Source organism: Myxocyprinus asiaticus, chromosome 48 (genome assembly GCF_019703515.2).
Source record: "Myxocyprinus asiaticus isolate MX2 ecotype Aquarium Trade chromosome 48, UBuf_Myxa_2, whole genome shotgun sequence".
Lineage (NCBI taxonomy): Eukaryota > Metazoa > Chordata > Actinopteri > Cypriniformes > Catostomidae > Myxocyprinus > Myxocyprinus asiaticus.
The window spans coordinates 27698146-27718145 of record NC_059391.1 but is presented as its reverse complement, the minus strand read 5'-3'; the positions used below and the strand labels follow the sequence as shown (position 1 = coordinate 27718145).

At 40.2% G+C, this 20000-nt stretch overlaps 2 protein-coding genes across 2 annotated transcripts in view; one reads left to right on the top strand and one right to left on the bottom strand.

Annotated features, from left to right (window-relative positions):
• Positions 1–20000, top strand: part of LOC127437111 (ribonuclease inhibitor-like) — a 481472-nt gene that overhangs the window by 327652 nt on the left and 133820 nt on the right. The gene's annotated exons all lie outside the window — the stretch shown is intronic.
• Positions 1–20000, bottom strand: part of LOC127437132 (transcriptional enhancer factor TEF-3-like) — a gene marked incomplete at its 5' end in the record, with an annotated part of 41917 nt that overhangs the window by 8915 nt on the left and 13002 nt on the right. Inside the window, 7 exons of the mRNA XM_051691840.1 lie at positions 3794–3967; positions 4778–4908; positions 5004–5065; positions 5491–5534; positions 5659–5793; positions 10356–10418; positions 16186–16250. Coding sequence (XP_051547800.1) covers positions 3794–3967; positions 4778–4908; positions 5004–5065; positions 5491–5534; positions 5659–5793; positions 10356–10418; positions 16186–16250 — 674 coding nt within the window. The remainder of the gene's footprint in view (positions 1–3793; positions 3968–4777; positions 4909–5003; positions 5066–5490; positions 5535–5658; positions 5794–10355; positions 10419–16185; positions 16251–20000) is intronic.

Sequence of the window (20000 nt, the reverse complement as noted above, 5' to 3'; positions counted from 1 at the left end):
CATAACGTCCCATTAAAAGCCCACTACCATCTCTCTCTCCACCCTAAACCCCACCTCTGTCCCTCTTCTCTTTTTTATGCCTTCGTTTATCTTCATTTCTCCGCTGAATCGGCAGTCGCCTGCTTCCCTCTCACTCTCTGCGAGGGAATTCATCCAATTACAATCAACTACCCGCAACGCTCCAAATCGCATTACCTTGTCCGGCTGCCTGTGTAACAATTTAGCACGCCTGGCTCAAATCTGATTCCGAGCACACTTCAAAAGCGTGGGCCGATCAGTTAGGACAGGCCCGCGAGGCGCGGTGTGAAACGGTGGCCGTAGTCGAGGTGGAAATTTAATCTAGAATGCCATAGCTCTTGAGAACACCTTGCCGGGCCTGTCAACATCACCATGACAACCTGTGCCCGAGGATGCCCAAGTCATGACCTATACTTATGAGCGGAGGAAACGGTGGCCTCCTGATGTTGATGCTGTTTTTTATAGTGACATTCTTAATGGATTTAATATATCTAATCTCTCTTCACGACCGCCTGTATGGTCTCCAGACACAAGTCCTTGGGCTCTGGTCAAGGTTTCAACAGATGACTTTTAATGAACAATTCATGTGTTAGGGGCCATTCAGACCACCACGAGTAGGTGTCTCAAGATGCGTTTTTGACACCGAGTCCACTCTAATACGTTTTCGTTTGAAAACGCATTGATCTCGCTCTGTTTATGCCTCTCATCCACACTGAAACAGCGTTTTCCTCCACTGAAAATGAGTGTTTCTTAAAAGCTCTCCCTTACCGCATACTTAGGAAAGAGATGACATAAGGACAATTTTTTTTTCTACCCATGCCCAGTTCCCAGTTCGCTCTAAGTCCTCGTGGTGGCGTAGTGACTCGCCTCAATCCGGGTGGCGGAGGATGAATCTCAGTTGCCTCCGCATCTGAAACCGTCAATCCGCGCATCTTATCACATGGCTTGTTGAGCGTTACCACGGAGACAGAGATACTTAAAACAAGAAAAAACTATTTTCCAATGGGATAAGAAAAATAAACTGGTTTTCCCTATAAAACAAGATTTTTTTTTTCTTGTTTTAAGCATAAATTTTACATTAAAACAAGACAAAATATAGTCATTTTGCTGCTCAAGTAAATTTATCTTGTTTTAAGAATGTTTAGATACTTTATAAAAAATAGATAAAAAATATTTTTTGCAGTGTATATCAAATTTTCAAGTAATCTTGTGTACGGTAAACAGTTATAAAGAACATGCAAATACATTAAAAGCTATTTTTTCCATTAATATTGTCAATTATGTCAAATATGCTACAAAATAAAATGCTGTGGTAGGACTATTAGGCTGTATTTAAACGGCAAAGGGCTAATGCACAGATCCAAAATTTTGACACAAATCAGTTTTTTTATTTGATTGATTTTTTGGTTAAAAATGTAAAAAAATATTTTCAATGTCAACCAAAGACAGACGATGGGAGTGTTCGGGAAAGCATTATTTTTGCGATTCCATTTGACGATGCTAGTGGCGCATAATGGTGCTTATATTAAAAACTCGCCAAGATGGATATTTTCATGAAGAATTCCATTTGGCCGTTCTTGCACGCAGCTGCATTACCGCAAGACGATAGCGCTCTTCACAGAGCAGGCACGCAAATACTTGTGAGCATCTGAAAACAGCTGCCTATCATACAGCACTCTGGTTGTGAATTTTGTCGGTGTTCGGCACTACCAATACTGTAGAAAGTCTAGTCACGTTACTGTTAGTATGATACCAAAGTACCAGCACTTTTGACATTCCTTGGGTCTGGTGAGGACACGTGTGATCTAATGTCAAAAGACCCAAATTATTTTTTTTCCATAACAGGACTGTACAAGCCCGCCACAATCTCGCTAACTCAATAAGGCAACAAACAAGGACTTAAACAATACTTAAGTAGCTCTCTCTCACTCTCTGGAGGGTGGCAGATCTATAAATAGACATCGCGTGTGGTTTAGGGGGTGTAACAGCACTAGGGACAGGTGCCCAAGCTCGGATTTCTCCAATGAAAGAGCAGACCCAGTCAATATTCCTGAAATAAGGCCACAGAGACCTTCAACATCCCCAAACTCCCTTCCTCTATCATCTGGAAGCTTTCTTCTAAGAAACACATACTTAAAATACAAGATAAACTGTTTTTTTTATTAATATGCATTAACAGTAATACATATTTACTTGCTTAATAGAAATTCCTGGTGTTATTGTGCACAATTCATCAGTGCACATTATGTTTGTCTTCATAATCTTTCATCTAAATATAATAATAACCTGCTACACCTCTGAAATTACTTTCCTTTTCGGCTGAAGCCCTCTAATTTATCAACACCTTCCCTCCAATCACGTCTTGTACAGTAGAGACCATTTTTCACCATCATATATCATCATATTATGGAAGTACAGTGAGTACAATTAATTGGCCAATAGTCTTCTAAAAAAAACAAATCGATGTACAGGTGTACAGTAGTTTATTGTCCAACCAAAATTCCAATAATAATCAGAAAAAAATCAATTAAAAGATTTGGTGCGAAACGTGGGCTTTTTTTTTATTTTATTTTTTTATTTGGAACGCCCAATTCCCATTGCACTAAGTCCTCGTGGTGGCGTAGTGACTCGCCTCAATTCGGGTGGCGGACGACGTATCTCAGTTGCCTCCGCGTTTGAGAGCGTCAATCCGCTCATCTTATCACGTGGCTTGTTGAGCGCATTACCGCGGAGACCTAGCGCGTGTGGAGGCTTCATGCTATTCTCCGCGGCATCCACGCACAACTCACCACGCGCTCCACGGAGAACGAACCACAATATAGCGACCACGAGGAGGTTACCCCATGTGACTCTACCCTCCCTAGCAACCGGGCCAATTTGGTTGTTTAGGAGACCTGGCTGGAGTCACTCAGGGAACGTGGGCCTTTTAACTGTACACAAGCCCGAAACACACCGGGGACTCTTATTTTGAAATGACGAAGACTTGGCTCCATTACAAAGCTCTATATTTAAGAATTAACCAAATTAAGCTTGTTATAGCCTATACATTCACCGATTAAGGGTCTCTCTCTCTCTCTCTCTCTCTCTCTCTCTCTCTATATATATATATATATATAGTTGGAGACACAATGTATGTGCTGACAGGGGATGTTTCGATATAGTCACATTTTTCTTTTCATGCCCTCGCTTAATTATCTAATCAAAATAATAAAATATGCATTGAAGTAAGGGTACAAATATGGATGAATACTGTCAATGATTAACGATTTAGATACAACAAATTGCCACGAGGTCTTAGTTATTGTTTTTATTTCACCTCTGTAGGCCGCTGTTATACCTTAGAATCCTCCAGCACCAGCCACAGAGAAACAAATAATAAAATAAAACACTATCGACAAATAACTGCATCGATTTTGCATATAACTGATAGTTCCAAGAAGCAGCTATCGGCACCGATTAATCAGTAAAACCAATATATCGTCTACCTCAAGTTAATTTGTCGAATCTAAATTAACATGAAGTCAAAAGTAATACGCTGAAAGATTGAAGTACCTACAAAATAAAAAAAGCTTGCAAAAACATTTATAACTCAGTTATGTTGAGCCACATTAAACTGAAAACGTCACACTAGCTAGTTACGTACTAGCTACACACGTCTATAACTAGCTAACATGGCACAACAATGACCAGCTAACTATTGCCTCAGCATTTAAGGAAAAATGGTCTAAACAAAGAGATTCGTTCATAATTTAAGACACATTTGTGAGGTTCTTACCCAGAACTTTACGAGAAAGAAAGCGTTCGCTGGTCCCTTCTCGAACAGCTCCTTCAGCCCTCCTTTCCTCTCTGGGAATTTGTCGTAAATTTGACGAATGTCCACGGCCTCCAAGTACGGATCACTGTACGTAGGGTTGGACTGACCAATGTGTACAAACAGATGTTTGTTGACCTGCAAGACAAACGTTTGAAAATGCTACTCAAGTATGAGCAGGTTTGGCCTGTGTAATCGTTAGCATCTTAACTAGAGGTTGACCGATAGTGGATTTTACCGACACCAATAACTGAGGTCGTGGAAAAGGTCGATAACCGATTAATCGGCCGATTTCTTAGTCTTTCCTTACTATAACTGGCACAGACACAGAGGTTACAAGGCCAAAATTGATAAAATTCCAGATTCAGTTCATTGTGCAACAAAAATCCCAATAATAACTGGAAAAAAATGAAGATTTGGTGCATAAAGTGGGACTTTTAACTATAAACAAGAAATACTATAAACTGACTTATTTCAGGACTCTTATTTTGAAATGACAGAGACCTGTCTTTGTTAAAATGCTCTGTATTTAAGTATTTACCAAATTAAGCTTTTTAAAGCCAACAGATTCACCAGATAAGGTTTTGTATGATTATTCACAAGATATAAAGTTGGAGACACAATGCAAATGCAAATTTAGAACATTTGATTTATCTTATCAAGATAAAATATGCATTGAAGTGAGGATAAAAATATGGCTGAATATTGTCAATGATGAACGATTTAGATACAGCAAATCCCCATGAGGTGTCAGTGATTGTTTTTATTTCACCTCTGGAGGCCGCTGTTGTACTGTAGAAACATACGGAAGAGGAACAGAAACGAATGGCAACTATCGGCACAAATTTTTGCAGATAACTGATAGTTCTAAAAAGCAACTATCGGCACAGATTAATCGGTAAAACCGATATATCGGTCTACCTCTAATCTTAACCATAAAGGACATACAGTGTCGGGATCCTGAGGTTGCTCTAGAAAAGCGGAAAACTCCAACATGCGCAGTTTAGAGCTGGCGATACTTCGACCCTGCCAGGGTGGAGAATTTGAGGTCATGGAATGACCTGTAGCGCTCTCGTAACCTGAAGAAGAGAAGATAAACCACTGAGCAAGGCTGTCATTATGTATATAGACCCTGTTAAATTTTAAAAACATTGCTTTTTTTTATAGTATAGACCTGTTATAGATGGTGGGCCGGTGCCTTGCATGACGAAGTTCAGTTGGGAAAAGGGCTTGATGCTGTTTTGAAAAGAGAATCAAATGTAACTTCAACCTTCAATCATGTTTCATCATGTTTCAACAGAACAAGAATTGCTGACAAACTACAGAAACTTACCTTGCTTTGTTTGCGAACACTTTAAAATACACAAACACTTGACTGAATTTATGTTTCTCATGACCTAAATTAGTTTTGTAGACACATAGACACATGGGGGGTGGGGGTCTGGGTGGGACACTGCCCCCCCCTAGATTGAGATTCGCTAGCCATCTGGTTAGAAAAAGTTGTGTGTATATTCTTGATCAGGTTTGTCAGGTTTGGCTTCTATTTAACCTCTCTAACCACAAAACATACTTTAAACTGGTCCAAACATGCAATGTTTGCTTAGATGACCAGACCAAATGCTTAGATTTTAAAGCTCAAACATTCACACACACAGACTTACTCTTCAGGACCTGCGGTTTGTCCTGCGTGAGCTCCGTGCCAGAACTGCGCAAACAAAGACATCAAATAGAAGATTTGCGTTCATTCCAAAACAGTGACACATGGAAAACTCAAAGATACCTCAGAAATGATCATAAGGATTCAGACTGGTGTAATTGGGTGCACTCACCCCACCAGCTGTTGGGTAGGCCGCCCGTGAGAGCCCCTGCAGTGCCATCTTGTTCTGAAAGGCTGTGGCGGAGATGATCTGGGCTGATGACATAGTGGACATACTCTGCAGGGCTTTGTCTTTAGCCGTCTGGTCCTTTTAGAACACAATTAGATGTGGAACAGCATAAATGAAAATATAGTTTGCAAAATGGGGAGAAAAATCAGCTTTTATTGTAACTTGACAATTAATGTTGAAGGACCTATATAAGAACAGTTAAAGAGATAGGTCAACCAAAAATTCTCATCCACACTAGAACGGTGTCTTCCTTCACCGAAAACAGAGCATTTAGAAAACGCTCTCCATTACCGCAAACTTTGTTCAACAATGATGTTAGAAAACCTAAACGGATTAGTGTGGACTCACTGAGTGCACCTTTTATATCAACTTAAGATATTTAGACTTGTTTTCAGAGAACTTATTTTTGAATATACGTTTATTCATCTTGTTAAAAAAGATTTGCTTGTTTCATTGTATGATATTCTTGTTCCTAGATATGAATTGGGTCCCTCCTTTACAGGGCTCTACACTAAAAATTCTGTTTAGGAGTGCTTAAGTTAAAATTTTTGGAGGCACAGTCAAAAATGTAGAGGCACAGCCAAAGTTCAGTTGTGTGTAACTGTTAATGTGCTCAAATTAGTGCTGTCGGCATAAATGCATTAACGCTCGTGATTAATTTAAGAGGGTAGAGTCACATGGAGTAACCTCCTCGTGGTCGCTATAATGTGGTTCTCACTCTCGGTGGGGCTCGTGGTGTGTTGCGCGTGGATGCTGCGGAGAATAGCGTGAAGCCTCCACACGCACTATGTCTCTTCGGTAACGCGCTCAACAAGCCACGTGAAAAGATGTGCAGATTGACGGTCTCAGACGCGGAGGCAACTGAGATTCGTCCTCCGCCACCCGGATTGAGGCGAGTCACTACACCACCACGAGGACTTAGAGCGCATTTGGAATTGGGCATTCCAAATTGGGGAGCTACCCATGCCCCCAATCACATTTTTTATGTATATAAAAGGAGCATGGCACTGTCATAGAAATATTTCTATTCTTCTATTTCATTGCATACAGTCCATTTACACTACCAACTTCTTATGAATGTGCTGTTTTTGTTTATATCACTGGTGCTTGAGGGAATGGACTATGTAATAGGACGCGGACGGTGCAATAACCGGAGAAGAACCTCCGAAGAAATTAAATTACACTTGACCCAGCACATTAGAGCTTTACATGCAAAATTTCGCCAAACCCACTTGTGCCTAGACTTAGCGCATGCTTGCACGAAAATACCACATTTTCATGACCATGACCATGCCCACTGACTTTGCATTTATGACTTAAAGCATAGCGCTTTATAGGGGCCCCATATGTGTTATCTGCCAATGTTGCCAGACGACTTCACTCTTGGACGCATTCGCACACTATAATTTTCACACGCAATTGCAAATAAAATGCTCGCACTGTAGAGCCCTGATTTAATGTTAATTAAAAATGCATTGTATATCTTGTATTGTTCAATAATTGTGCTTTATATTACATATTGTGTTGCAGTATGGGGTAACGCTTGCTCATCTAATTTTTATGCTTAAAAAAAGCAATAAGAATTATTAGTAGAAGTAATTATAGAAAACCATCGAATCATCTATTCATAAAACTACAGATATTGAAATTTAGAGATCTGGTGGATTTCAGTATTGTTCAAATTACGTATAAGTCATACAAGCATTTATTACCGAAAATGTACAAAATATGTTTGTTATGAGAGAGAGTCACTATAGTTTGATTGCATATGTCTATTTAAGAAAAGTAAAGGACGGATTGATTTGAAAAATAGATGCATTACAATAAAAGCAGTGGAATTATGGAACAAGCTTAAAAATGAATTGAAATAGTGTAAAAAATTAAGAGAATGTTTAAATATGAGGTAGGTCTATTTGGGATGTTTTCATCCGTTTTATCATCCACCAGATGAACACCGTTAGGCAAAATTCTGATTGCTTATAAATGTATTAGCACACTTCTCCCTAACACGCCACAAAATTTGAGACAGCTATCATTCATGTCTGTAGCACTAATGGTGCTGGAGAAGTTACGCACCTAATTTTAATACGTAGGGTTATGGGTTTGTTTAAAACACAAACCCTAATAAGAGCTATAATAATAGAGCCTAAACAAGCACCGATTACTGTAGATTAATTTAGAGTCAAAAGGAAGTCCCCATTTATATAGCTAAGACTAAACATGTGTGTTTGTGTGGTGGGGTTACGGACACTGAATAAGGTTTATGACTCTGGCAGCGTTTTAGTGGTGTTGACAAGTTGACTTTCACCTAGAGGTCAAATGAAGAACTGGGCGCTCCGACATTATGAAACAGGAGACCATGTTTGGAAAACAACAAGTGCTGAGGCCCTAATACCCAAACTCCTGTCCCTGCTACACTCCAAATCGTGTTTACAAAGACTGGGATTAGCTGATGAAATAAGAAATTCAACTACAGTTTGGGAATTGCAAATGTGTGACTGTGATCTGTTGGATGTGATCTGTTATTTTCATAATCAGTATTTTGTCTTGTTCTCCAGTTAAAATATCTAAAATTCCTTAAGATACATTTACTTGACAAGCAAACTGGCTTAAGACTTTAAATCTTGTTTTGAGAGAAATCTTCCTGAATTTATTGAGATTTATGCTTAAAACAAGAAAAAACTATTTGCCAGTATAGTCAGAAAAATAAACTTAATTCAAAAGGAAAACCAGTTTATTTTTCTTACCCCACTGGCAAAGATTTTTTTCTCATTTTAAGTCTTAAGTTCACTAAATTTGGTCAGATTTCTCTTAAAACAAGACTTAATATCTTATGCCATTTTGCATGTCAAGTAAATAAATCGCGTTTTAAGAAGTGTAGATTTGTTCCATTCACGCTTGTTGCAGGGAGGAGGTTGATACCTGGCCCCTAATCAGGCTAATGAAGCCCTGGAGAGGGATAAAGGTGACCGGAGGCGGCAGTTCCAGGGAGAGAGAGAGTTACGGGCAGCTGCCCGACACCTGTGTGTGTTTTCTTTTTGCTTAAGTTTATTATTAAAATATTATTTATATTGTTAAGCCGGTTCTCGCCTCCTCCTTTCCATTGAACTTCGTTACACTGGTGCCGCAACCCGGGAAGGAGGAGGGATGCGCCTTGGTAGAGTCCTCAGCACTACCATCCACCCCAACGGAGCAGCCACGCCCATCCGCCGGGGGACGGAGGAGCCTGGCTGCCTGAGAGCGGAGGAACAGCCGCCGACCACCTGGAGCAGTCAGGGCCGATGCCAGGGGCAGAGGAGACCCCTACCAGCCACTAAAATGCGGAGGGGTTGAGAGGACCGCCGACCGCGAGCGGGGAGGGGCTCCTAGCTGACCGCCTGGAGAGGGAGAACCACTGCCAGGGGCTGGGGAGACCCCTTTCGTCCACCAAAATCACGGCGGGGCGTTCCGTCCGCCAGGTGCTGGAGGACTGCCTCCGAGCCACCCGTGGAGGTGCGGCTGCCGTCCACTAGAGGGTGGAGGAGTGGCCGAGGACCAGGCTGTGGCGTATCAGAGAACCGGCGAGTACGTTTTATTTTTTCTCTCTCTCTCTCCCGCTGTCGCTCCGTGTTGGCCTTTCCCTCTCGTTTTTTTGTTGTTGTTGTTTTTCCCTCCCCTTGTCACCCTTCCAGGTCCAAAGAGGTGGGGATGACCTGCCAGCAGGCGGGGCCAGAAAGGAGTGGCGGGTGTACGTTATGCCGGGGGAGGAGTATGGCAGGGAGGAGGGCGGGGCCGGGTCGTGATGCTGCACACCCATCCCCTAATCAGACTAATCAAGCCCTGGAGAGAGATAAAGGCGACCGGAGGCGGCAGTTCCAGAGAGAGAGAGAGAGAGTGTTACGGGCAGCTGCCCGACACCTGTGTGTGTTTGTCTTTTTGCTTAAGTTTATTATTAAAATATTATTTATATTGTTAAGCCGGTTCTCGCCTCCTCCTTTCCATTGAACTTCGTTACAATGCTTAAAAAAAAAAAAAAAAAGGGAAAAAACAATTTGACAATTCTTTAATTTAACTGAAAGAGTTCATTTGTCTGAAAACAAGTCTTTATTTCTTAGGCAGTTTTGCTTGTGCATCTAGCTTAAACAACTGTTGTGTCCTTGTATCATGACTGGCCCAGTGCATTCTTCAGCCCTGAACGGGCAAACCCTACTGGCATAACTGAAATATGGCCATGTGTGTGTCCGCCTCAGTTCTCAGTTACAGAAATGTATTTAAAATCGCTGTCAGTCTTAGCCGTGTGACCAGTACCGTGCTCAGACAGCTGCGCTAAAATGGCTGTCGGCCAACAAGTAAACTATGCCGTATGATGAAAGACAAGTGTGCACAAGGAAAGGACTCGATATTAGAGAAGCCCGAGTTTTTACACCTAGAGGTCAGACGTTTATTGAAAATTAGTGACATGCTGTGATTAATACTGCATATAACAATGTTAGCAATTAAATTCTTATCTTAACTGTGCCTAGGCTCTACAGTTAGAGATAAATAAATTGTCCACAACTTAAATCTTGTTTTGTAGAATGAACAAATATTTTGGCTTACTCGTAAGATGTGTTAATGGTGTTAATTTGTGAACAGGTGACCAGCATTAGCAGAGTAGCTACCTTGAGTTTCACCTGAATTTCACGAGCTTTCCGTCGCGCTAACACCTGAATGTGACTGGACACCTGCGGAAAACACAAAATGAAATGTAAAATTTTATTTAAATGTTTTGATTAAGCCATACATACCATGACCCTTTGATATATACAACATCCATATTCATATTCCAAGATATTTACATGGCACTCTAGTACTAAAAAGTACAAAAAGGAATGTTTTGGGTTCAGTAAGTTTAGTTTAATCTACGGCATAATGTTGATTACCACAAAAAATTATTTCGACTTGTCCCTACTTTTCTTTAAACAAACCAAAAAAAAATTCTGGTTACAGTGAGGCACTTACAATGGAAGTGAATGGGGCCAGACCATAAACATTTAAATACACACCATTTCAAAAGTATAGACACAAGATGTAAACATTATACAAGTTAACATGATTTTAGAGTGACAAAATCGCTTACTGATCTTACCTGTGTATGGTTATATCCAGTTTTACAACTTTGTTGCCATGATGACTTAACTCTGTAAACACTCTAATCCCGCAAAAATGACGATTTAAACAACTTTACAGCTCAAATAATACGTGAGTTTTTTTGTGTTGTTTTTTTCCCAATTTGGAATGCCCAATTCCCAATGTGCTCTAAGTCCTAGTGGTGACGTAGTGACTCGCCTCAATCCGGGTGGCGGAGGACGAATCTCAGTTGCCTCCGCGTCTGAGACCGTCAATCCGCGCATCTTATCACGTGGCTTGTTGAGCGCGTTACCGCGGAGACATAGCGCGTGTGGAGGCTTCATGCTATTCTCCGCGGCATCCACGCTCAACTCACCACACGCCCCACCGAGAGCAAGAACCCCATTATAGCGACCACGAGGAGGTTACCCCATGTGACTCTACCCTCCCTAGCAACCGGGCCAATTTGGTTGCTTAGGAGACCTGGCTGGAGTCACTCAGCACGTCCTGGGATTTGAACTCGTGAACTACACAGGCCCCATTAATACATGAGTTTTAACAGAAGAATGAATGTAAGTTATTTTATAAAATTATAAACTTCACAATTTTGCTTTTAAACTCTCCAAAAAATTGGCCCCATTGACTTCCATTGTAAGTGCCTCACTGGAACCTCCATTTTTTCTTTTTTTAAAGAATAGGAGAGACGGGTCAAAATACCACAAATGCTGTCGATTGAACTTAACTTGTATTGAACCTGAAATATTCCTTTAAGACTGTTTGTTGTAATGGTCAGTGTCTGAAATTAACCACACAATGATCTGCATCGTCTTTGCACTGTTTCTAGCCATACAAAACTGGTGTCGATTAGCACTTGACCTACAGGTGTTAACAGGATTTTCCAGTAATGTTTTTCCTCCATGTCAGCAATTACCCTGAACTCATTTGTGACGTTCTAGTTTGCGTTCTCTTCGCTCTTCTTGCGAGATGTTTCTAGTTTATTGAAATATTAACATTTTGCCCTCGGGGGCATGAGTTCACCTCAGTTCTCTCCGAGGGCTTAAGACTCAGTATGTGACAAAGTCTGAGTGACATCATACGATATCGAGGACTGGCGGGAGCGCTATCGAATTCCAAATCCCCACCCCGACAGCTTGTGATGTGCCCCTGATCGTAATGGGGCGGCCGGGAAGGGGAGCAGTTGTTTGTGGGTCTAATGACCGGGGGTTGAGCGAGGTGCTGAAGAGACACACCGATATTCAATCCGCTCGCAACTGCGTGATAAATCACCCTGCTGAAGCCCATTTCAGCAAGGGGGCCCTCAGGGGTCAAACATTTACACTTGGTGAAAGTCTGTTTGGGAGTTTAACAGGACAATCCCATCTCTAAGTCCCAGTCGGACATTTGTTGTACTTCCTGTAACTGTTAATGCATAACGTGGTGGTCAAATAAAATGAATGTGGTTAGTTTAGTAGGTACAGGAAGAGTTACCACACCTTTTGACCAATGAATTTCCATGGCTTTTTCATGACAATAAAATCCATGATGAGGGTTTTTAAAAAGATAAGCGCAAAGAGTAATTTCTCGCTGATAATTTCTTAAATTTCAGAGCCGAGCATAGCTACAGTAGAAAAAAATATTTTCAAAAATGTATATGAAAATTGATGTATATAAAGTGCATTCAGAAAGTATTCAGACTCCATTTTTTTCCACATTTTGTTATGTTGCAGGCTTGTACTAAAATGCTTTAAATTATTATTTTTTTCACATCAATCTTCATTCCATACCCCTTAATGACAAAGCAAAAACCATATTTTTGGTAACTTTGCAAATGTATTAAAAAGAAAAAACTGAAATATCAAACTGACATAAGTATTCAGACCCTTAACTCAGTACTTAGTTGAAGCACCTTTGGCAGCGTTTACAGCTTCAAGTCTTTTGGGTATGATGCCACAAGTTTTGCACACCTGGATTTGGGGATTTTCTGCCATTCTTCTCTGAAGATCCTCTCAAGCTCTGTCAGGTTGGATGGGGACCATTGGTGGACAGCCATTTTCAGGTCTCTCCAGAGATGTTCGATTGAGTTCAAGTCCGGACTCTGGCTGGGCCACTCAAGGACAATCACAGAGTTGTCCCTAAGCCACTCTTGTGTTGTCTTGGTTGTGTGCTTGGGGTCATTGTCCTGTTGGAAGGAAGTGCTCTGGACCAGGTTTTCATTAAGGATATCTCTGTATTTTGCTGTGTTCAGCTTTCCTTCAACCCTGACCAGTCCCCCAGTCCCTGCCGCTGAAAAACACCCCCATAGAATGATGCTACCACCACCATGCTTCACCGTTGGGATGGTATTGCGCAGGTGATGAGCGGTGCCTGGTTTCCTCCAGACATGATGCTTGGAATGAAGGCCAAACAGTTCAATCTTCATTTCATCAGACCAGAGAATCTTGTTTCTCACTGTCTGAGAGTCCTTTAGGTGCTTTTTTATGTGTCTTGCACTGAGGAGAGGCTTCTGTCTGGTCAATCTGCCATAAAGCTCAGATCGCTGGAGTGTTGCAGTTATGGTCATCCTTCTGCAAGTTTCTCCCATCTCCACACATGATCTCTGGAGCTAAACCAGACCATCGGGTTCTTGGTCACCTCTCTTACCAAGACCCTTCTCAATCGATTGCTCAGTTTGGCCAGGCGGCCAGCTCTAGGAAGAGACCTGGTTGTTCCAAACTTCTTCCATATAAGAATTATGGAGGCCACTGTGCTCTTGGGAACCTTCAATGCAGATGACATTTTTTTGTAGTCTTCCCCAGATCTGTGCCTCGACACAATCCTGTCTCTGAGCTCTGCTGGCAGTTCATGGCTTGATTTTTGCTCTGATATGCATTTTCAGCTGTGAGACGTTGTATAGACAGGTGTGTGCCTTTCCAGATCATGTCCAATCAATTGAATTTGCCATAGGTGGACTCCAGTCAAAGTGTAGAAGCATCTCAAAGATGATCCAGAGAAATGGGATGCACCTGAGCTAAATTGCAAGTGTCATAGCAAAGGGTCTGAATACTTTCTGAATGCACTGTATATTATATACATATGATTTTATTGTATATATTATATATATACATATTATATATGATGCCCTCTTCTTGGTTTTCTTGATATCTTTTTTTAGTTTTCAGTTGCATTATGCATACATTATGTCAAAAATCTGGCAAATAAAAACAAACATTAACAAGCCAAGGGCGATTCTTTCGCCAAGGTGTCCGTAGATGGTTGCACATACATTTCATTACGTTTACGCCTCTCATCCCCACTCGAACACCATTCTCCTCCACAGATAACGAATAATTTTGAAAGCGTTCTCCATTACCGCATACTTTGGTAAACGATGATGTAAAGAAATTGAAAATGGAGGTTCAAACATAAACGGATTAGTGTGGGCGTGGCCTAAAGTGCACAGAGTTCAAAGATTCATACAAACAAATATGCACTTCTTCACAGAAATTCCCGAGTCTGTGTTAGAATCCAAAAACTCTTTATCAGTAGCGCAAACAAATAATTTCGATTAAGACAATTTGTTTGTCTGTTTTAGGGCTTTCATGATTAATTGTCATATAAATTGTCATATTTCTTAAGGTGCATTTGTGCTTCATACACTGTAAGAAGACATTTTACATATTTAACTTCAGATATATAAATCAAATAATAAAATAGGGATATATGGTTTCCTTTTAAGGGTTTAAAAACATATGAATGACATGAAAAAATAATGTTTGATATGTCAAAATATTTATAAATACTTAAAATATGTTTCTCTTTTTGGACAACTTCAGTTTTGCTCAATTTCACATTTACACTGTTGGTTTTGGAACTCGTATTTTATATTTTCTTTTTTTAAATATAAAAAAATAAAATACACATTTTGTATATATTTTTATTATGTTAGATTATATTATATTATGCAATAGTAAAATATTTCTGTCCTAAATTCTTCACTTTGACACGTTATTTTAAGGCTCTTTGATTAAACCAATTAGCCTTTACTGTATGTCTCATGAAGCAAAACCTTTGAGATTTCGTTTCGACATTTCATCACTCCACAGAAATAGAGTAAGTGTGTGTCTGCATATCATTAACACTGTGTAAATGAACCAGGAATATTTGCCATTACATGAGCATTTAAAGTGAAACCGGAGCGCTTTGCGTTCACTATCAAAGTTGAGAATTTATGTTTATTTTTTTGCGGGAGTTTGGCGCGAGCTTCTGTTGACAGCGCGCGCATCAGAGCGCTTCACGTGCTCTTCAGGACAGGAGCCGATTTCAGGACAATGCCCAATTCCCACTACTTAATAGGTCCTCGTGGTGGCGCAGTTACGCATCTCAATCCGGGTGGAGGAGGACAAGTCTCAGTTGCCTCCGCTTCTGAGACCGTCAGTCCGCGCATCTTATCACATGGCTTGTTGTGCGTGACACCGCGGAGACTCACAGCATGTGGAGGCTCGTGCTACTCTCCACGATCCACGCACAACTTACATGCGCCCCATTGAGAGCGAGAACGTCTAATCGCGACCACGAGGAGGTTACCCCATGTGACTCTACCCTCCCTAGCAACCGGGCCAATTTGGTTGCTTAGGAGACCTGAGTGGAGTCACTCAGCACACCCTGGATTCTAACTCACAACTCCACGGGTGGTAGTCAGCGTCAATACTCGCTGAGCTACCCAGGCCCCCCGATCAGACGATTATTTAATAATCGGAACAGGCCTAGAAATGGATGTTGTCGCTATTTCTCCACTCTGGTTTACTGTCAATAAAATGACTTTTTTCCCCTCTCTGATCGTGTCACTGCGTCGCAACTCTGCTCGTTAAAGTGGGGGAGAGATGACACTGCTGCGATAGTGAGGTAAGAGAGAAAAAGCATAAAGGAGACTGGTTTTGGGGTAGAGAAAAACAATTTTGAGCTGTCTACGCCTGTGACCGTTAAATTCATAGCATATAACATCATTTTGTTTTAGTTGTCTACGCCTGTGACCGTTAAATTCATAGCATATAACATCATTTTGTTTAAGTTGTGTAGAGAAAAAAGAGGCTGGAGTTTAAAAATCATATTTTATCATCCAAAATAATTTATTTTAGAGTAGTTTATTTATGCCGTCACGGGTGTTTACAGTGTATATAGCTTCATATTAATGATAGTGATCTAGTTTTGTGTTTTTTTAGAGCAGCTATTGTTTTGAAAGCTTTGATGCTGACATTATCCAGCCCAACACCCTCTGACGTTTGTGGTTCATGGTTCAATGCCAGCAAACTTTTGGCTGTTGGTGGAATAGGGGCATAAGACAATAGATTGCTTTTTTTTATTGTCCCACCCAGGCCCACCCGTGGCTACGCCAGTGCACTCAACCTGTTTCCTGGTCCGTGTCTTCCCTGTTCGAAGCTTGATGTACCGCGCAATCAGCTCGTTCCGTCCTGAAAACAAAACCAAATAAAGTCATTAACATTTAAGTCAACACACTACGACATTCGCAACCCATTTAACTTATTTTACTGGGGCGGCACTTGATTTGATCCATCAGGAACTGATTGGATGGTGAAAAGTGGTCCTCCATGTGAAGAAGAAGCCTTTATTTTGTCACACATTATACATTTGCAGATATACAGTGAAATTATTTTTTTCACAGGGTCAGAACGCAGGGTCAGCCATGATATGGCACCCCTGGAGCAGATAGGGTCAAGGGCCTTGCTCAAGGGCCCAACAATGGCATCTTGGCAGTGATGGAGCTTGAACCCCTGACCTTCTGGTCAGTAACCCAGAGCCTTAACCACTGAGCCACCACGTGGAGGGGCGGGGTTAAAAAACAACACATTTCAGAGTTTTTTATTATTTGGAAGAACATGCACAGATGAATCATGTACAATAAGACCAGGAACGAGTTTAAGGAAAGTTCATTTTGATTTCGTGTTGACCTTAATTTCAAAGTCAACCTTAAGCCTGCAACTCAACACGTAGCCCAGGTTTGTCGCGTGGCTGATTTTGCGGACAGATGGTGGATCGAAGCATGCACAGGGTTGACAGAAAGATTGAGAAAGTACATTGCTAAAGTAAGAATGTTTACTGAACCAAACACATGTCTTAATCGGCAGCAATGGCCCGACTGAGCAGGTGCTCTTCATATGTGTTTGTGTGCAGGATAATTTATACACTAAGACCAGATCTGAGTGTTCCCATTGGACGAGCAGTTGAAGTGATAGAGACAGTGTAGCGCTAGCGCAGAAAGGTGTAGCAGTTGCTCTGTACGTCAATGTTTATAGAATATGCTTTAACACCTCCCGTAAATGTCAGGACTCGTTTATCCGACTGGACTCCGGTTACTTGCCAAGATGGCTCAGTATACTCATTCTATGGTCGCAGGTGTCTTCAAAACCCCTGAACGCTCCTTCTCACCTTTTAAAAACCCTCTGCGTGACTGTTTTACATTAAAATGGCAGAGAAATGACCTTGCGTGGAAAGATGACAGGGTCAGACAGCCCAGAGAGGAAAATTGTGTTGTATTATTCTTCTATGAGCCACAAAAGGAGATGTGAAGCAGAGTGACAATCACATTCTCAAGTCTCAAGTCTCCTTAATTTATAAAGCCCTTTAAAACTACACTGTAGACCAAAGTGCTGAACATTACAGGTAAAACAAGCAAAATGCAAACATTAAGATCACATCACACAGTGTAACAATCAAATAAAAACCTCACAGCACACATTATCCATCAAGAGTTGAAAGCCAGAGAAAACAGATTTAATGAGATTTAAAGATGGAGATGGTAGAGGAGGATATAATATCGAGTGGAAGACCATTCCACAACCTCGGGCCAGCAACAGAAAATGCCCGATCGCCCTTAAGCTTTAAGCATGACCGAGGGATTGTAAGAAAGATTTGATAAGCTGATCTTAACGATCTACATGACTAATGAAGATTAATAAGCTCCGTAACATAACCACGGGCCATTCCATGAATTGAGCAGGTAACCAGTGTAGAGAAGCCATAACAGGTGAAATATGATCCCTCTTCTTGGTATTTGTGAGTAGACTGGCTGCCGCATTCTGGACCAACTGCAACCGTAACACAGATGCCCAAATTGAAGGCATTACAGTAGTCCACGTGGGAGGAAATAAAAGCATGTATTACCTTCTCCAGGTCACTGACTGATAGAATTGATTTACTTCTTGCAATAGTTCTCAGTTGGAAAAAGAAGCTTTTCACAACAGTCTTGTCAAATGTAAGGGCCGAATCAAAAACTACACGTAGATTCTTTACCTGCATCTGTAAATTAGCAGCCCATGGACCTAAGCCATTTATTATATCCCCTTGACATCCACTAGGGCCAAAAATAATTACCTCTGTCTTCTTGTCATTTAATTGGAGACGGTTTTGTGCCATCCAGCTTTTAACCTCCTCCAAACATAACAAAAGTGATGTAAAAGTACTCTTGTCTCCAGGTTTCAGAGGAAGGTAAATCTGTGTGTCCTCAGCATAAAAATGTTAAAACAGGCCATATTTAAAAAAAAAATCAAACCAAGTGGGAGCATATACAATGAAAATCGAATAGGTCCCAAAATAGATCCCTGGGGGATTCCACAAGTAATGGGTGCTGAAGAAGAAAAATCCCCAACCTTCATGGAAAATGATCTGCCCTCAAGGTAAGACGAAAACCACTCTAATACTGTACCTTGGAAGCCCACAGCCTGCCTTAAGCACTGAGATCCAACAAAATTAAAGCAGCATCATTACCCGAATCACCAATGAGTAAAAGGTCATTGGCAACATCTCAGTGTGATGGCCAGCCCTAAAGCCAGATTGAAATTAATCCAAAACATTATTCCTAGCTAGAAAATCATTCAGCTGAGCAAGAACCACCTTCTCCAGAATTTTGGACAAACAAGGTAGCTTAAAAATCGGCCGAAAGTTTGTCAAATCCAAAGGGTCTAAACTAGGCTTCTTAAGAAGAGGCTGAACAAATCGCTTGCTTAAAGCAGAGAGGGACTGTCCCAGCTGAAAGACTGCTGTTCATGGTAGACGCGAGGGAACAACATCCCAGGGACAAGCCGAAGACTTCAGGTGACCAATAATGTCCTTTACGTCCAAACCAGAAACTAGATCAAACCGATCGAAGATCCCATCACTAATAGTAGCCACTACAGGGTCTTGAATCGGAGGATAAAAACTAGACCTGATTCCACTGATTTTATCAACCAAAAAATTCAAGAACATTTCACAGGTATCTGTGGAGGGATTTAGGCAGGCTGTAGCTGGATGGATTAGTTTGTTAGTGGTATTAAACAGAACTCTAGGAGAGTTAGAGTGTCGAGAGATAATATTAGAACAGTCACTATATTATGGAAGCCTGTTTCCGCCACAAAAAAAAGAGCTTTAGTAAGTCTTATAATATAAAAAGTCAATAATTATATGCAAGGTCAAATTTATGAGATAAAAACTATTAGATTAAAAATCATAATTTTGAGAAAAGTCATCATGGGATAGTAAGTCATAATTATGAGATAGTAAGTAATATTTTTGAGATAATAATGTCACAATTTTATTTATTAAAAATCCTAATTGTTATATAAAAAAGTCTACTGAGATAAAAAGTATTTTGAGAAAAGTCATAATTATGAGATAAAAGTACAGAATCTGAGATAATAAATCATAATGTGATAAAAAAAGTCATAATTATGAGATAAAAGTACAAAATCTGAGATAATAAATCATAATGAGATAAAAAAAGTCATAATTATGAGATAAAAGTACAAAATCTGAGATAATAAATCATAATGAGATAAAAAAAGTCATAATTATGAGATAAAAGTACAAAATCTGAGATAATAAATCATAATGAGATAAAAAAGTCATAATTATGAGATAAAAGTACAAAATCTGAGATAATAAATCATAATGAGATAAAAAAGTCATAATTATGAGATAAAAGTACAAAATCTGAGATAATAAATCATAATGAGATAAAAAAAGTCATAATTATGAGATAAAAGTACAAAATCTGAGATAATAAATCATAATGAGATAAAAAAAAGTCATAATTATGAGATAAAAGTACAAAATCTGAGATAATAAATCATAATGAGATAAAAAAAGTCATAATTATGAGATAAAAGTACAAAATCTGAGATAATAAATCATAATGAGATAAAAAAAAGTCATAATTATGAGAT